Source organism: Numida meleagris, chromosome 1 (genome assembly GCF_002078875.1).
Source record: "Numida meleagris isolate 19003 breed g44 Domestic line chromosome 1, NumMel1.0, whole genome shotgun sequence".
NCBI classification, from domain to species: domain Eukaryota; kingdom Metazoa; phylum Chordata; class Aves; order Galliformes; family Numididae; genus Numida; species Numida meleagris.
In genome coordinates, this window is record NC_034409.1 from 110,115,344 (window position 1) to 110,128,827 (window position 13,484).

General features: G+C 36.6%; 1 protein-coding gene across 2 annotated transcripts in view; it reads right to left on the bottom strand.

Moving 5' to 3' along the window:
- Positions 1–13,484, bottom strand: part of USP9X (ubiquitin specific peptidase 9, X-linked) — a 98,649-nt gene that overhangs the window by 1,822 nt on the left and 83,343 nt on the right. For both annotated transcript variants that reach the window (XM_021407605.1, XM_021407596.1), the window contains exons 37-44: positions 12,033–12,258; positions 10,869–10,998; positions 8,514–8,699; positions 6,644–6,864; positions 4,512–4,600; positions 2,329–2,485; positions 1,758–1,970; positions 1,179–1,274 (exon numbers count right to left, since the gene is read on the bottom strand). In XM_021407605.1, the coding sequence (XP_021263280.1) occupies positions 1,179–1,274; positions 1,758–1,970; positions 2,329–2,485; positions 4,512–4,600; positions 6,644–6,864; positions 8,514–8,699; positions 10,869–10,998; positions 12,033–12,258 (1,318 nt within the window). The remainder of the gene's footprint in view (positions 1–1,178; positions 1,275–1,757; positions 1,971–2,328; positions 2,486–4,511; positions 4,601–6,643; positions 6,865–8,513; positions 8,700–10,868; positions 10,999–12,032; positions 12,259–13,484) is intronic.

Sequence of the window (13,484 nt, forward strand, 5' to 3'; positions counted from 1 at the left end):
AAACAGTCATTTTAGCTTTTGACTAAAGGATGTTTACATGCAAAGCAAAAGCAATAAAAAAGGCTGCCTGTGTGCTCTGGATATTGAACTGTGTGTATTTTATAAACAGATTCAATCGGTGTGAATGTTTTCCCTTTGACAATGGAAAAAGCAGACCTGTATTTATGTAACAAACATTGATTTACGGGCAAACTTGAATGTTACAGAATTGAATGAAATCTAGACCAGTCATTTTCTCCAGATGCTCTGTCCCAATTTAAAAAGCTATACACACACCTGGCAAATGAAAATACCTCATCTACATATTGTTTTGCAGAGTTTAACCAGCTGTGGAGAAATTAAGAACATGAATTAGGAATTGTGTGTGTTAGTGAAAAATGCCATCTATTGCGAGGAAGTGAACACATCACACGGGTAATGGTGGGGTTACGGTATGTGTCTGAACTCAGGAGCTCAGAAAGGAGTGGGAAAATCTGCACAACTTACCAACTGCTCTGCTGAGAACACCGAGTAAGGAAAGCAAGATGGAGGGAAAATGGGTTTGGGCAGGAGAGGAAATTAAATTAGCAGATTCAGAATATATAAAATTAGTTGGAATAAAGAAAAATGAAAACTAAGTAGGGGACCTACTAATTTAGTCAATTAAAAAAAAAATCCGGTAATGATTTCTTTCAGATCTGGCTCTCCACTGAAAGAGTAACTAAGCAGTCATTTAGCCTGAAACATTAGATTTTGTACGTACTTAAAAATTGGGAGATCAGTGTTCATAGCACAAGTTACACATAGCAAAGACATCCACTTTTATGAAAGCCTTACAATCAACTCTAACCAAAAATCAGGCCTCAGGGTTTGATTTTAAATTTAAAAAAAATGAGAAAGCGACTCACAAAATGTCAACATGAACAAATAACAGAACCTAATTCCGTATGCACAAGCCTGGGATGACATCTGTCTCCCTGCTGTTTCTACGGATGATTAATCTCTGATCTGGTAATGTTAAAATTCTCTCACAAAAGTGACGGGAACACTGTTCCTGGCAAAATGGATCTGAATCTTTATTTCTCCAGTGGTGATATTTGATAGTAACATGCTTCTGGCTAAATGCCTGTAATGAGAGTTACCATGAATGCTAACATCAGAAGCTAACTCAGGGCTCTGAATAACTCTTAAGCTTTTACCTGTTGATACTGGGAACCAGGTGAATGGGGATACAGTGGGGCATCTTCAGGTGGAGAAGACTCATGTTCATCTGGAGCATCAGGATCATCTGGTTCCTAAAGTTTGAAAAAACATTTAATTTATTTAGGTAAAATATATTAAGATTATTGTGTTCAGAACCAATGCTTTGTGCAAGCAATCCTTTTAGACAAGCTCTAAGAAAAACCATTCTCCCATGCCCAGTGTCCTGTAGCTTGTATCAGATAAAAATTATTTTATATATATATACATATTTATACAAATGATATAATATATACATAAAATATAATATGAAATAATCATTTGTATAAAAATTTCCACTATCAACATAGTATTGGAAGAATAGACTTTTTAATCATTCATAATCTACTTTAAATGGTCAATTTCAATTCTAGACTGCTAATTCTTTAACTGATGGATGTCTATAAAGGCAGTAACAGGAAGTGGATAAAAGCATGACTACATAAACTAAAGCTAACAGAAGTGTAACTCCTTATCGATCACTTATTTATAGAAATATTTACTCCAAGTTTTTAACAGAAGTGAAAATGATTCTTTACCTCCTCTGGGCAGAGTTCACAAGCTTTTGCAAGAGTCATTCTAGCACTGTGTGATCTCTCTAGGAAGTAGCCATTTGATGTTTCATTGCTTTGTATTGGTGGAGACCAATTATTATAGGTGTATTGGGGATTGCCAGTGTATGGTCTACGCTCAAGCTCATCTCCAAGCCATTCTACCGCCCAGGTCCATTTTCTCTTCAAATCTCCATTACTCTGCAGACAGAAAGTTAACATTTAGAAATTATTTTATCTATTCTTCAAGAGAGGAATCTTTTTCCTTTCAAGAGAGCAGACCTCCAACTCATACGCTGCTGTTTAAAAGATTTCCTCAAATATCCTTTTTTCACACAATATAAGCTTCAAATTTGAAATGGAGTTCAGGAGGATCTGCAGTTGCATCACATGAATGCAAGTATAATGAAATTACCCTGAATTCAATATAGTGACCTTCTGATATCAGAAGGTTGACATGTGTGTCACCTGAAGGTCATAATTTTGTCAAGTCAACGAAAATTGAATTATTTTTAGCAGCAGGAAAAAAGCAGCAGCAAGAGACAACAAAATGTATCACCTGAAGAATCTGGTAGGCTACAGGACAGTTGCTGAAGAGGGCTACCATGCACTTTATGCACTGGTAAGCTCTTTTCTGATAATGGTTCTTGGACCGTTGAATGGTGTCAAATAGTCCATCCCTGTCATCTGGGATTCCCTTAAGTGCATTGTGAATCCTACAAAAAAATTCCAGTGTTAGAATTCAGTCTTCACTTACAGCGTAATTATAAAAGAGGTAAATCATACTCTGAATATTCTAATTTTTGAAATTAGGAGACTAACTTGACACGAAGATACAGAACATACAATTTCAGCAAGTTTTTGGTAATGTTTAAGCCAGTCAACTGTTTAAGCTCTTTGAACAAAATAAAACCAATCACAGCAATGAACTTTTTGTATTATTGTTGCTTTTTAAAAAAATATAAACTGCATTTACAAAACAGTATTTTTAACTCATGTTCTTACAGAGTTGGAACAGTTAAATTCTTGACAGAAGGACTAGTTCTGTTACAGTTATGGGTCTTAAAGATAATGCCTTTTACATGCAGTTCCTCTGAAAAGAAGTGACTTGTATATGCACGTGCATAAGGGACTTGGACATTCACCGAGAAACTAACCACACATTCTCTGCCTTCTGCTCTTTAATGAGGGGGCAGAGGAATTAATTGACACTCTCGCTTCTTGTACTATTTCCCAATTCACTTACTTTTGGTTTTGAAAACACACTGGAGGAGAACACAAAGATTTTGACAATCTAGGTTCTAAGAGTTACATTCACTGTAGGAAAAGTTATTGCCCTTTTTCCCTTTCATGTCTGGCAAGAATCAGCAAATAGTTCCCAGGCAGCTGAGAACCTAGGCCTCAGTCCATGAACTGCATTGAGTTTCTCGAGCGTGTGTAGTGATGAGCAACAAATCCAATGATGGAACTGGAAAACAAATCTTATGTGGAGAGGCTGAGGGAACTGGGGCTGTTTACACTGCAGGAGGAGGCTGAGAGGAGACTTCATCACTCTACAACCACCTGAAGGGAGACCACTGCAAGGGGAGCATGGGCTTCTTTTCTCAGGTGACAAGTGATCTTGAAGGTCTTTTCCAACCTAGATGATTCTTCTCCATTCAGTTCTGTGACCCATCAGAAAGTGAAAATGAGCTTCAGTTGACCTAACTTAATGGCGCGTGGTAACACTATTATCCCAAACTGGTTGTCAAGTCACGATGCTAAAGAATGGCAGCAGCCATCCCAATAAGAGAATACAAGAAGCACTGAAGGATGCACACTGTTAAGGACCATATGATTCTAATTTTCTGCAAGATATATGAGATTACTATTTACTACGGACAGTTACACTATTTTTTTTTCTTTAAATGGCAGCAAGAAATAAAAGGATGACTGCAGTTGGATACTTTATATTTCCCTGCTGAAGCCTAGCATGATTCCAATGAATGCTTGGAATATTCTTGAGACTGCAGTCCTGAATACAAAGTGATGTATATCTTCAAGTATAGTAAAAGCCACACGCCACATTTTAACCTCCTTCCCATCTCCATTATTTCAAACACAATACTATCCTAAAAACCTCTAAGGAATTAACCTATATGTATTCTCTCAAATAGTCAATATTTGCAATAATTACATTTTCCTAATCTCAGCTTTCATAAACCTCATTCCCCAAACATGAAAATTTGCTTTGAAACTGGGTGAATGTTTAATATTTTAAAATTAAAATTCTACTGAAATGATATCACAGAATCTTCACATGTACGATATCTGGTTTTCTCCCAAGTTCACACTTCATCCATGCCTTGGTATCATTCCTGTCATTGCTGTGCTTACGTATTAGTGAGGCCAGGATATCACTGAACTCTCCTAAAAAGAGATGCTTGCAGGAATCAGTCTAAGCAACACACAGTAAGTACCAATATGTTTAGCCTAACTGGCATGTTAGTAAAATTCTCCTGTAAATGAAAAATCTTGAATCTATAGAACTGAGCAGCAAATTTCTCAATAGTAAGGAAGACAGAGGTTAAAAAATATAGCTTCAAGTTGTCTTAAAATGCGTGATAAAACAGAAAAAATGGTTAATCCCTGTATTTTGTTCTAAAACTTAACTTCTTGTAAGGATTAGCAGCAGAATCACTGGGAGAACAGGCTGTACCAAACATAGTGGTAACCATTATAAAAAGATAGGTAACTACAAACCTGTGAGTTTGCCAAGAATCCTCAATTAATAGGATTTGCAGAAGCAGATCCAAGTAAGGTCGAAGCTCGTATGTGTATGAATATGCAACCTTAAAAAGTGAAAATGCAGAGAAAAGAAGAAAGCGTTTTTCAAAGTATGTAGATTACACAGCGCAATACAAGAATACAATTAATTTGAAGTGAATTTTACTGTAACGTAAGGGATATTTCAAGATGCAATGCATACTATTATTACTTTAAATGCTAGCAGCATCAGGTTTTTTTTTTCTAAATACATAGTAGGTTTCGTACAGGAGAAGTGTTTCATCTTGAGTTTCTAACACAGCTGAAGTGCCAGGCATGATATGCTAGAGAAGTTACCTTGGAAAGTACCTTTAGAAAAGTAGAATTACAAAACAGTATTTTCCACTGATATTGTTACTTTTAGTCAGTGCGTTCATGGTTATACTAAAATGCAAAATACGTGGCTAAGTAAAACACCAGTAAATTGACTTTCACTATGTTTTTTTCAAGTACCAGACAGAAGGACGCAGAAAAACTTCATGTTTACATAGAAAAAAATTGCACTAATTTAACACTAGCTAACTAAAATTAAAACAAACTTTATTTGGAGTGGAAGAGTGTGATTAACCTTACAGAGACTACAAAGGAAAAACAAAACAGTTCCAAACAATGATTATTTCCTGAGCCTGAAGCCAAGTATGTCTTGCAGACTTATAAGAAGAGACCTTACATACAGAGTCAAAATAAATGAAAGGGAGAATTTAGAAAATATTCCGAAGTTTCATCCTAATGAAATAAGCTGTTTTACAGATTATTAAAAAATGAACAAAATGCACTTACGTTATATAGAGATCAGCCTTGCTTACTTTTTTCATAGAATGGCTTGGGTTAGGAAGCACCTTAAAGCCCATTCAGCTTCAACCTCCCTCCCACGGGCAGGGATACCTCCCAACAGATCAGGCTGCCCAAAGCTCCATCCACAGAGCGGCTGAATGCTGAACACTTCCTGGGTGAGTCATTCACACCCTCTCTGGGCAACTTGTTCCAGTGCCTCACCACATTCACAGTGAAGAATTTCCTCTAACATCTAACCTAAATCTACCCTCTTTTAGCTTAAATCCATTAGGTCTTGTCTATCACTACATTCGTAGTGAAACAATTCCTCCCCACTGTTTCTGTAGGCCCCCTTCAGGTACCAGAAGGCTGCTCTAAGGTCTTCCCTGAGCCTTCTCTTCTATAGGCTGAATAACCCCAACTCTCTTAGCCTGTCTTCACCAGAAAGGTGCTCCAACACTCTGATAATCTCTGTGGCCTTCCTCTGGACCTAATTCAACAGGTCCATACCCTTTTTATACTGGAGGGCCCACAGATAAATGGCCTTATCTAGGTTGGGTCAAGCAGGGCAGAGGTGGGGCTCGAGGTGGGGACAGCCAACCACCTCCTTCACCCTGCTAGCCACTGCTCTTTTGATTTAACCCAGGATACGTTTGGTTATCTGGGCTGCAAGCAGACACTGCTGGCTCATGTTGAGCTTCTCATCCACCAGTACTCCCAAGCCCTCCTCCCACAGGGCTGCTCTGAGTCCATTCATCCCCTAGTCTACTTATGTCTGAGATTGCCCCGACCAAGGTGCAGCATCTTGCACTTCGCCTTGTTGAACCTCATTAGGTTCCTGTGGGTGTGTTTCTTGCATCTGTCTAGGTTCTTCCGGATGGCATCCATTCCCTCTGGAGTGTCAACATGCACCACTCAGCTTGCTGTCATCCACAGTTTGTTGGGCATGCACTCAATCCCACTGTCCATGTCACCAATGACAATATTAAATACTATCAGTCTTAACATAGACCCCCAGGGGACTAACACAGAGCCCTGAGGTTCATCCTTGACCTTGTGTTCCTAACTCAAAAATGTTTATCGCTTTCCTAAATTTATAAAAGGACTTCTCATAATACTCCACTATGATGTATACATCCAAGAGTAAAAATACTGACAAAAGATACGATCTTAAGGGACATTTCTTTACCAAGCACCTGTTCAGTATTCAATAAGACAACATTTCTATACATAAATACAGTATCTTGCATCATACACACTCATATGCTCATCTTTATCCTAACATTTATTTTTACCTGCCAGAGAAGTTCACTTAGGACGGTGGAAGAGAACTGAGGATTCTCCCAACAGCAGAAACGAAGCAATTTGATGGTCTCTTCAGAATTGCTGCAATCTTCAATAATTTTCTTCACATAACTGGTTCTCACAAACAAAATGTCTGCTACGTTCTGCTGAAGTGCCATTATAGGTTGAGATAAATTAGGATCGCCGTAAGGGTTGGCAAGTGGAGGATTACCTGCAGAAAGCAGTTATTCTAGATGAAAGGGTACCAGAACATTTTCCGTGTGTAAACAACAATATATAAGTCACTGTAACTAATCAATAAACAACAGAAAGGAAAAAAAACTTCAGTCAATTTGCTTTGAAACATGCAATGGTATGAAACAATTTTTTGATTGCGAAGCTTGACTCTTGCTGCCGAAGATAAAGCTACTTCTCTCCCTCCGATAAAATTATACTGTGACAGTCAAAGCAGAATAGCTGAAGACAGATTCATATGCAAGAAGAGGAATTGCTGGAAGTTTCCTTGGTGAAAACCTCTTACTCCAGACTCTGCTTCGAGGCTTGTATAGCACAGGCCAAATCTATCAAATTTTAGGACACATTAAGTCTACTACAGGAATGGCTGGTAGAAAACTCCAGTCTGAATCTCTAGAGTGTACACAGAATAGTGTTCTTGAAAAAAATCAGAATTAACACAGCTTCTTTAGAAGTGTTAATTTTGTACATGGAGAGACTGTTGATTTGCTCTTGATGTTTCTTGATGTAGCAGTATTGTGTTTTTAGTTACTGAAGATGATTAGAAGTCCGAAGGAGAACTTCCCTAGCTTATTATGCTATATCAAAAAATAAATTAACTCTGCAAAGAGTAATCATAATTAATAGTCATAATAATGTTCACACAAAACACATTGTTAGTATGTTATGAATACAGTGAATATACGATTAATTTTCAAAAGCAGAATGTCTTCCTGGTGTTATCATCAAATAATGTACTGCAAATAAAACCAAATCAAAGCTGCCAAATGGTTCTGCAGCTTATTATCGCACAATAAAATTTTCAGTTCATTAATTCTTACTATAGCACATTCTAGCCTATTGACTTTACGGCCTGACACACTGAGCTGTAATGAGTTTACCACTGAATAGCTTCTCTAGAGATTCCTAATTAGGTTTTCTAAAATATACTTAATATAGAACACATACAGGTTATAAGACAAGCTATATAATTCACCTAGTCCAATATCCTGTCACCGTTTCTCAAAAGTAACTGTGTACTATCTGCAACTAATGAGGATATTAATGATTTATTCTTTGATAGAGTAATTTCTCGCTGATTCATTTGCAAATCAAAGTGCTGGATTCTATTTGTCTTTCTGACTGCAAATGAGCACCAAGTGAACTTTCAAGAGCTATCCAAAGCAACATCTCTTCTCCAGTAACCACTATTAGCTACTTCAGAGCCTGGTAGTTTCTTCTTTGCACAGATTACTTTGTCCTGGTAACATGAAAGTCATTTATTATTTTATTTCCTACGCGGAACCAAAAGATCTTTATGCAAGTCTTTGCAATCAGCTTAAACTATTCTAAAATCAGTAATATTTTGCATCAACAGGTAACTACTTCATTATCTGTTTTCTTCTATCTTTAATTAATAAGCCAAGAAGTACAAACTCTAGAACAGATTTTTGTTTCATGTGTTTTTAAGTATGTCAGAATCAAATCAATTCTGCGTACAAAAAAAAGATTTGTCTTTAAACAAAACAAGTTGCTAAACACAAGGCAAGCATTTTTTCAGCTAATTCATTTTATACTTAGTAACAGAACAAAATACATTTATTGATATATCCAATTAATCTAAGGAAAATGGAAAATTCACTATACCATTGATAGAAGACTGCATCCGCGATGACACATTGCAGCAACGGATCAGTTGTGACACAACGGTGTACAGCTTCCCCAGTTCAGCATACTGGTACTTAATTGGAGGGCCTGGACCTTCATCCAGAGCCACAAGCATGAATGTTGCAGGAACATTTAGTTTCAGAAGTTGCGTCTTCTCTGCTACACCTACAAAGCAAAAAAAAATTTTCTTATTTCTAGCACTGACAATACATTTTTCAGAAAAATTACTATGCAATCGGTAACTTTTCAGTTGCTGGGTTTTATTACAGTTATCGTTACGTTTTCTGGAAAAGAACATCAGTAAGATGCACATGAAATTATGTTCAGCTGAAAAAAATCACACTGAAGTAGAGTTGTAAATGACTACAATTTTTTAAGAGTGCTCATTAGCACCTGAGTAACTAGCATCTGTGTTTCTTTTGGGACAAAAAAAAATTTTTTTTTTTTTTTTTGAAGTGGATGAAGACCACCACAGTACTCTTTGTGATTTTCCCATTGTGCCCTAGATACATCAGTTACAAGTTTAAGGCATTTCCAACTGCATCATACTATGTAGTAAGTGTAAATAAACATGACAAAAATCAGTTTAAGAAAAGACAAAAAAACAAAAATGAAAAAAATCTGCAAAGCCAATCAATAACCCAACTAATCCAAACATCAGTTGGTTTCACTGCAAAGGTACCTTGCACATACCTACCATTACACCTGGTATACGTCCCTTCTGATCTTGTATACTGCTTCTCAGTTTGGTTAAAAGTCATGATTTCTCACACATTTGCGAAGTTTTTTCTTATTCTAAAATACAACTGAACCTTACCTACCACCTTTGTATTAAGAGGAAGGAATCCAGACAGCAGCTTATTAGAGCTCTCTTACTGTACTTTTTCAGTTATGTTAGACAGCTTCGTATTTACATTCTTTATAGAACCGGCCCCTCTTGCTTTACATGAATTACTTAATCTCTCAAAACAGGCAATCCTATTCACAGTACTAAGAGTGCTGCAGGAAGGATGTATTGTAGCTTTTGGTGAGTGCACACTCTACATCCATACAGATGCCATCAGTGCACCATACGATGTACAAGCACAGTTGGCTGCCTTGAATTGCTTAATATTTCCATGTTTATCTTTGTGGATTTCAAATGCAGCAAATGACATGAAAAATTCCGAAAAAATAAGTCAAAGCAGAAGAATTACATCTCTTTTCTATAATGACATTAAGGCCACTCTGGGGTTCATGATGGAATATGCGCCTGACAGGGAATGATATAATCAAGATATAATCAAGACCCATAGCAAAAATGGGTGACGCTGCAGAGGCCACAGCCAGTATTTTCACATCCATTGCTCCAAAACTGATAATTACCTCATGTTAGTTGTATTACAGCATGTGTATGATGGATGAGTCTTAAATATATCATCTGCAAATACAAATAAATCCCACCAGCCTTGCATTCAAAGAACCTAAACTTTTAATATTAAGTTTAGCTTAAGAGAGAGAGATCACACTCAATTTCAAATTTCATCTTTCATTAGTAAATTTAGGACACTAGCGTTACGGAAAATAATCACTTTTCCAAGCTTAGGAGAACTTCACTTAAGCCTTCCTATATTGCAAAAACACCCTCTTTTCTCACCTATGTTTATTTTGGATGAACGACAATATTTGATAAACTTAAGAGTGGAATTTCCTGATTTTTGCACTCTTTTACCTCATATGATGCCTTTTGTGAAAGCATTCTGGCAAGCAATGATGCCTAAGAACATACACAGAGCTATTTCCTCAGTCTCCCAAAGAGGCTTTAAAGAGAAGACTGCTGTAGAGTTAGCATTTTGTATTTGTAGCTGTCAAGTTCCTAGATGAACTAAACTGAAATTAATACTTTCAGTATTACAACTGGAGCACACAGACAAAATGTGACCAGCTGCATTACTCTACTTTTTGGTAAAATCATCTCCTTCTTTTCTGAACTTCTTCAGACCAAAAAAGTTAAAACTCCCACATACTTCCTGGATCTCACGACCTCTCTGCAAAAGAGGTCTGCATGAAGAATAATTACTCTTCCTGTATTTTCACCCCCGCAAGATCTCAGAAGGACAGTTTCATAGCTCTAAGTTTCTTGTGTTATCCTTCTGAAGACTGCAGGAAGACAGAAGCTTCAAAACCCAAACAGGAGGAGCAAAGATTCTCTAGAGGGCATTTATGTGACTTACTTAATCTTAACAATCTGTCTGAAACTCAAAAAATGGATCCTCATGGAATTACTCAGAAAACTGAAACATTACTAAGAAAAGTTATTATATTGCATCAGTATAGTGCATGCAACTGGCTTACCTAGATTGGCATACATCACAAACAGATTGAAATACTGCTGCAAATGACGCCCATGTTCAGACACTTCCCTTCGAAGAAGATTTAGTACCGCTCTCAGTAAATGATCGCTTAAACTTAAGTTATCATAAGCCTACAAAAGAAGTTGTAGCATTAATGGCTGAACCGATAAATTCTTTAGTTTATACATTCTACGATGGCAGAACACCTGAGTCCACTAGTATCCTCGTATTACACAGGGAATGTGACTTGCAACACTGAATACCATACACATCAGAGAAATCATGCACATACAGAAGTTTTTAATTCAAATTTTTCTCCCGTGGCAGCTAGGTCTGAATACTCAGAAAAACACATGGAGTTCTACAGTAAACTTTATAAACTGAAAAAGACAAATATACCTATCTACTACAGGTATAGCTCAAACATCTCCTGAAAAAATAAACATACAGAACCAAAACAAATAAACAAAAACACTACTAAAAATCTATGCAGCCTCAATATAAAATCTTTTTTTTTTTTTTGCTGGATTCGGTAGTGAAAACATTTTGAAAAAGTGGAACAATACCAATGTCTACTGTAGACAACCACAACCTCACAAATACGACCAAGCAAAGGCCCACAGAGGTTTATGTTTTTAGATTTTAATACAGTTGAAACAACAACTCTTACATTAAGATTTTGGCTTTTTTAATTGTGTTGTTTGGTAGTTGTAGGTGTATAGAACCAGGTAATTTGCTTTCTACTCCTATGCAAAGTTATGGTTTTTGATTATTTCAGTGTTACAGAATACAGGAGAAAAGTACTTAGTTAATTCCTACGTGTCTTTTTTAAATCTAAATGGAAAACAAGGGTTCACTTCCCTTCACCTAATTACCTAATCACCTACTTTTATTTTGTAGTATCACACTTCTAACTAAATTCAAAGTTCTCACTACTTAGTCTTGACAGAGATTTAAAAATGAGGTGAAACTGAACCCCTCTGACAGCAACTCTCAGGCAAATTGGTCAAGTAATGTCAGGTAGTGCAAAACAGGCTTTTGTACACGGACTACAGTTTTCCTGTAAACACTGATGCATCTACTCCAGAATTAAGCTTTATATTAAACGCTATTAATGAAGAAATAAGAATACATTTCCAAAGATTTTCATTAGAAAATTAAATACCTGACTGGAAGGTCCAGGAGAGGCAAAAGGTGAAGGACATGGTCCATCTTGCAAGGAAAAATGTGCAATAAATACTATAAGTTTTGCAAATGCACCCCTCACTTCAGCACTAGGGCATTCCAAAAGGTACTCAGAGAAGCGGTTTGAAACATTAAAAAGAACATTGTGTGCAAACCAAAAGCGTACATTCTTGCTGTGACGGAGAAGGATGCATAACGCATCATACCTGAAACAGAAGATGATACAACTTACAGACCATGATGCTAATTAATTGACAGCCATATTCTTTTTACCAAATTTGAAAACATACATTAAAGGTGATCCCCAAACATTTGTGCTCACAAAGCGTTTACAGTCAGATGAACTAGATCCTGTAGTGATACTCTTACAATCACAGAAAATTCTTCAAAACCAAAAAACTTTGAATTAAAAAATCCTCTAGCACTAAGCTGTTGTTATGGATGGTAGAAGTAAAACCACAACGAAAGAATTACGTTGCCTAACCTGCAAAGTACTACTAAATGCAGTCCTAAATAGGTAGCTCTCATTCCCTCTGTATTCAGACTGGGAGAGAGGGTGAGCAGCAGTACATCTGAAGCGGACTTCATGAGCTATGTATAAGACTACGAACCAAACATGTAACATATTAGGAATTCACATTCTCATTTACAGGTAATTAAAAAAAGTAAAATATCTGTTTTGGAGAGGACTTGTATGACTTCTGTCCTCTCAGCAGCAATACTGATCTCTTAAAGTAACAGGGGAAACTTAGTTTTGAAAGTTGCTGTTAGAGAAAAAAAAGTGAGGCACGTGTTTGCCATGTATTACAGAACTACTTAATAGCTGTTGCTCGTGAATGTGAGATTTTTCTTGCTAGCTCTGCTAACAGTAACCCACATTCCTCTCCCCAGAACAAACTAACAGTTTAAAGACAATTAAAATGCTGTGGTAAGACTGTGTGGTTTGTTTTACTACGCAGAGATTTCAATTACAGGCCTCACAGCAATGTATATAAGCACTCTGCTAATGAAGTCTGCATTTTCAGAATCTGAAAGAAACAGTGTTTCAGAAACAGAAAGCAAATACAAGCTTCGTGGGTTGAAAAGAGCTTTGTTTAAAATTAACTGAACCATGAACAAACAATTCTGAATTCATGTCAGAATATATATATATGTGTATATATATATATAGTTTTGCTCTAAAAATGTAGAATCTATTGACAAAGACAAAAGGGCGGATTTAAACTATTTTTAAAAATGAATTTTCAAGCTGCTCAGATCAGCAGCTTATTTTAAGGCTCAGTTTCTTCCCAGTATTTTCTCTTTTTCCTCATATTAGGGGTAAGGGTGGAAGATGGGATGGATCACTAACACTTCATTGTCATATGTACACAAACTAGGATCTTTCAAAAGACATTGAACTTCCAGAACTGGAGTTGTTGTTAAAAGACAA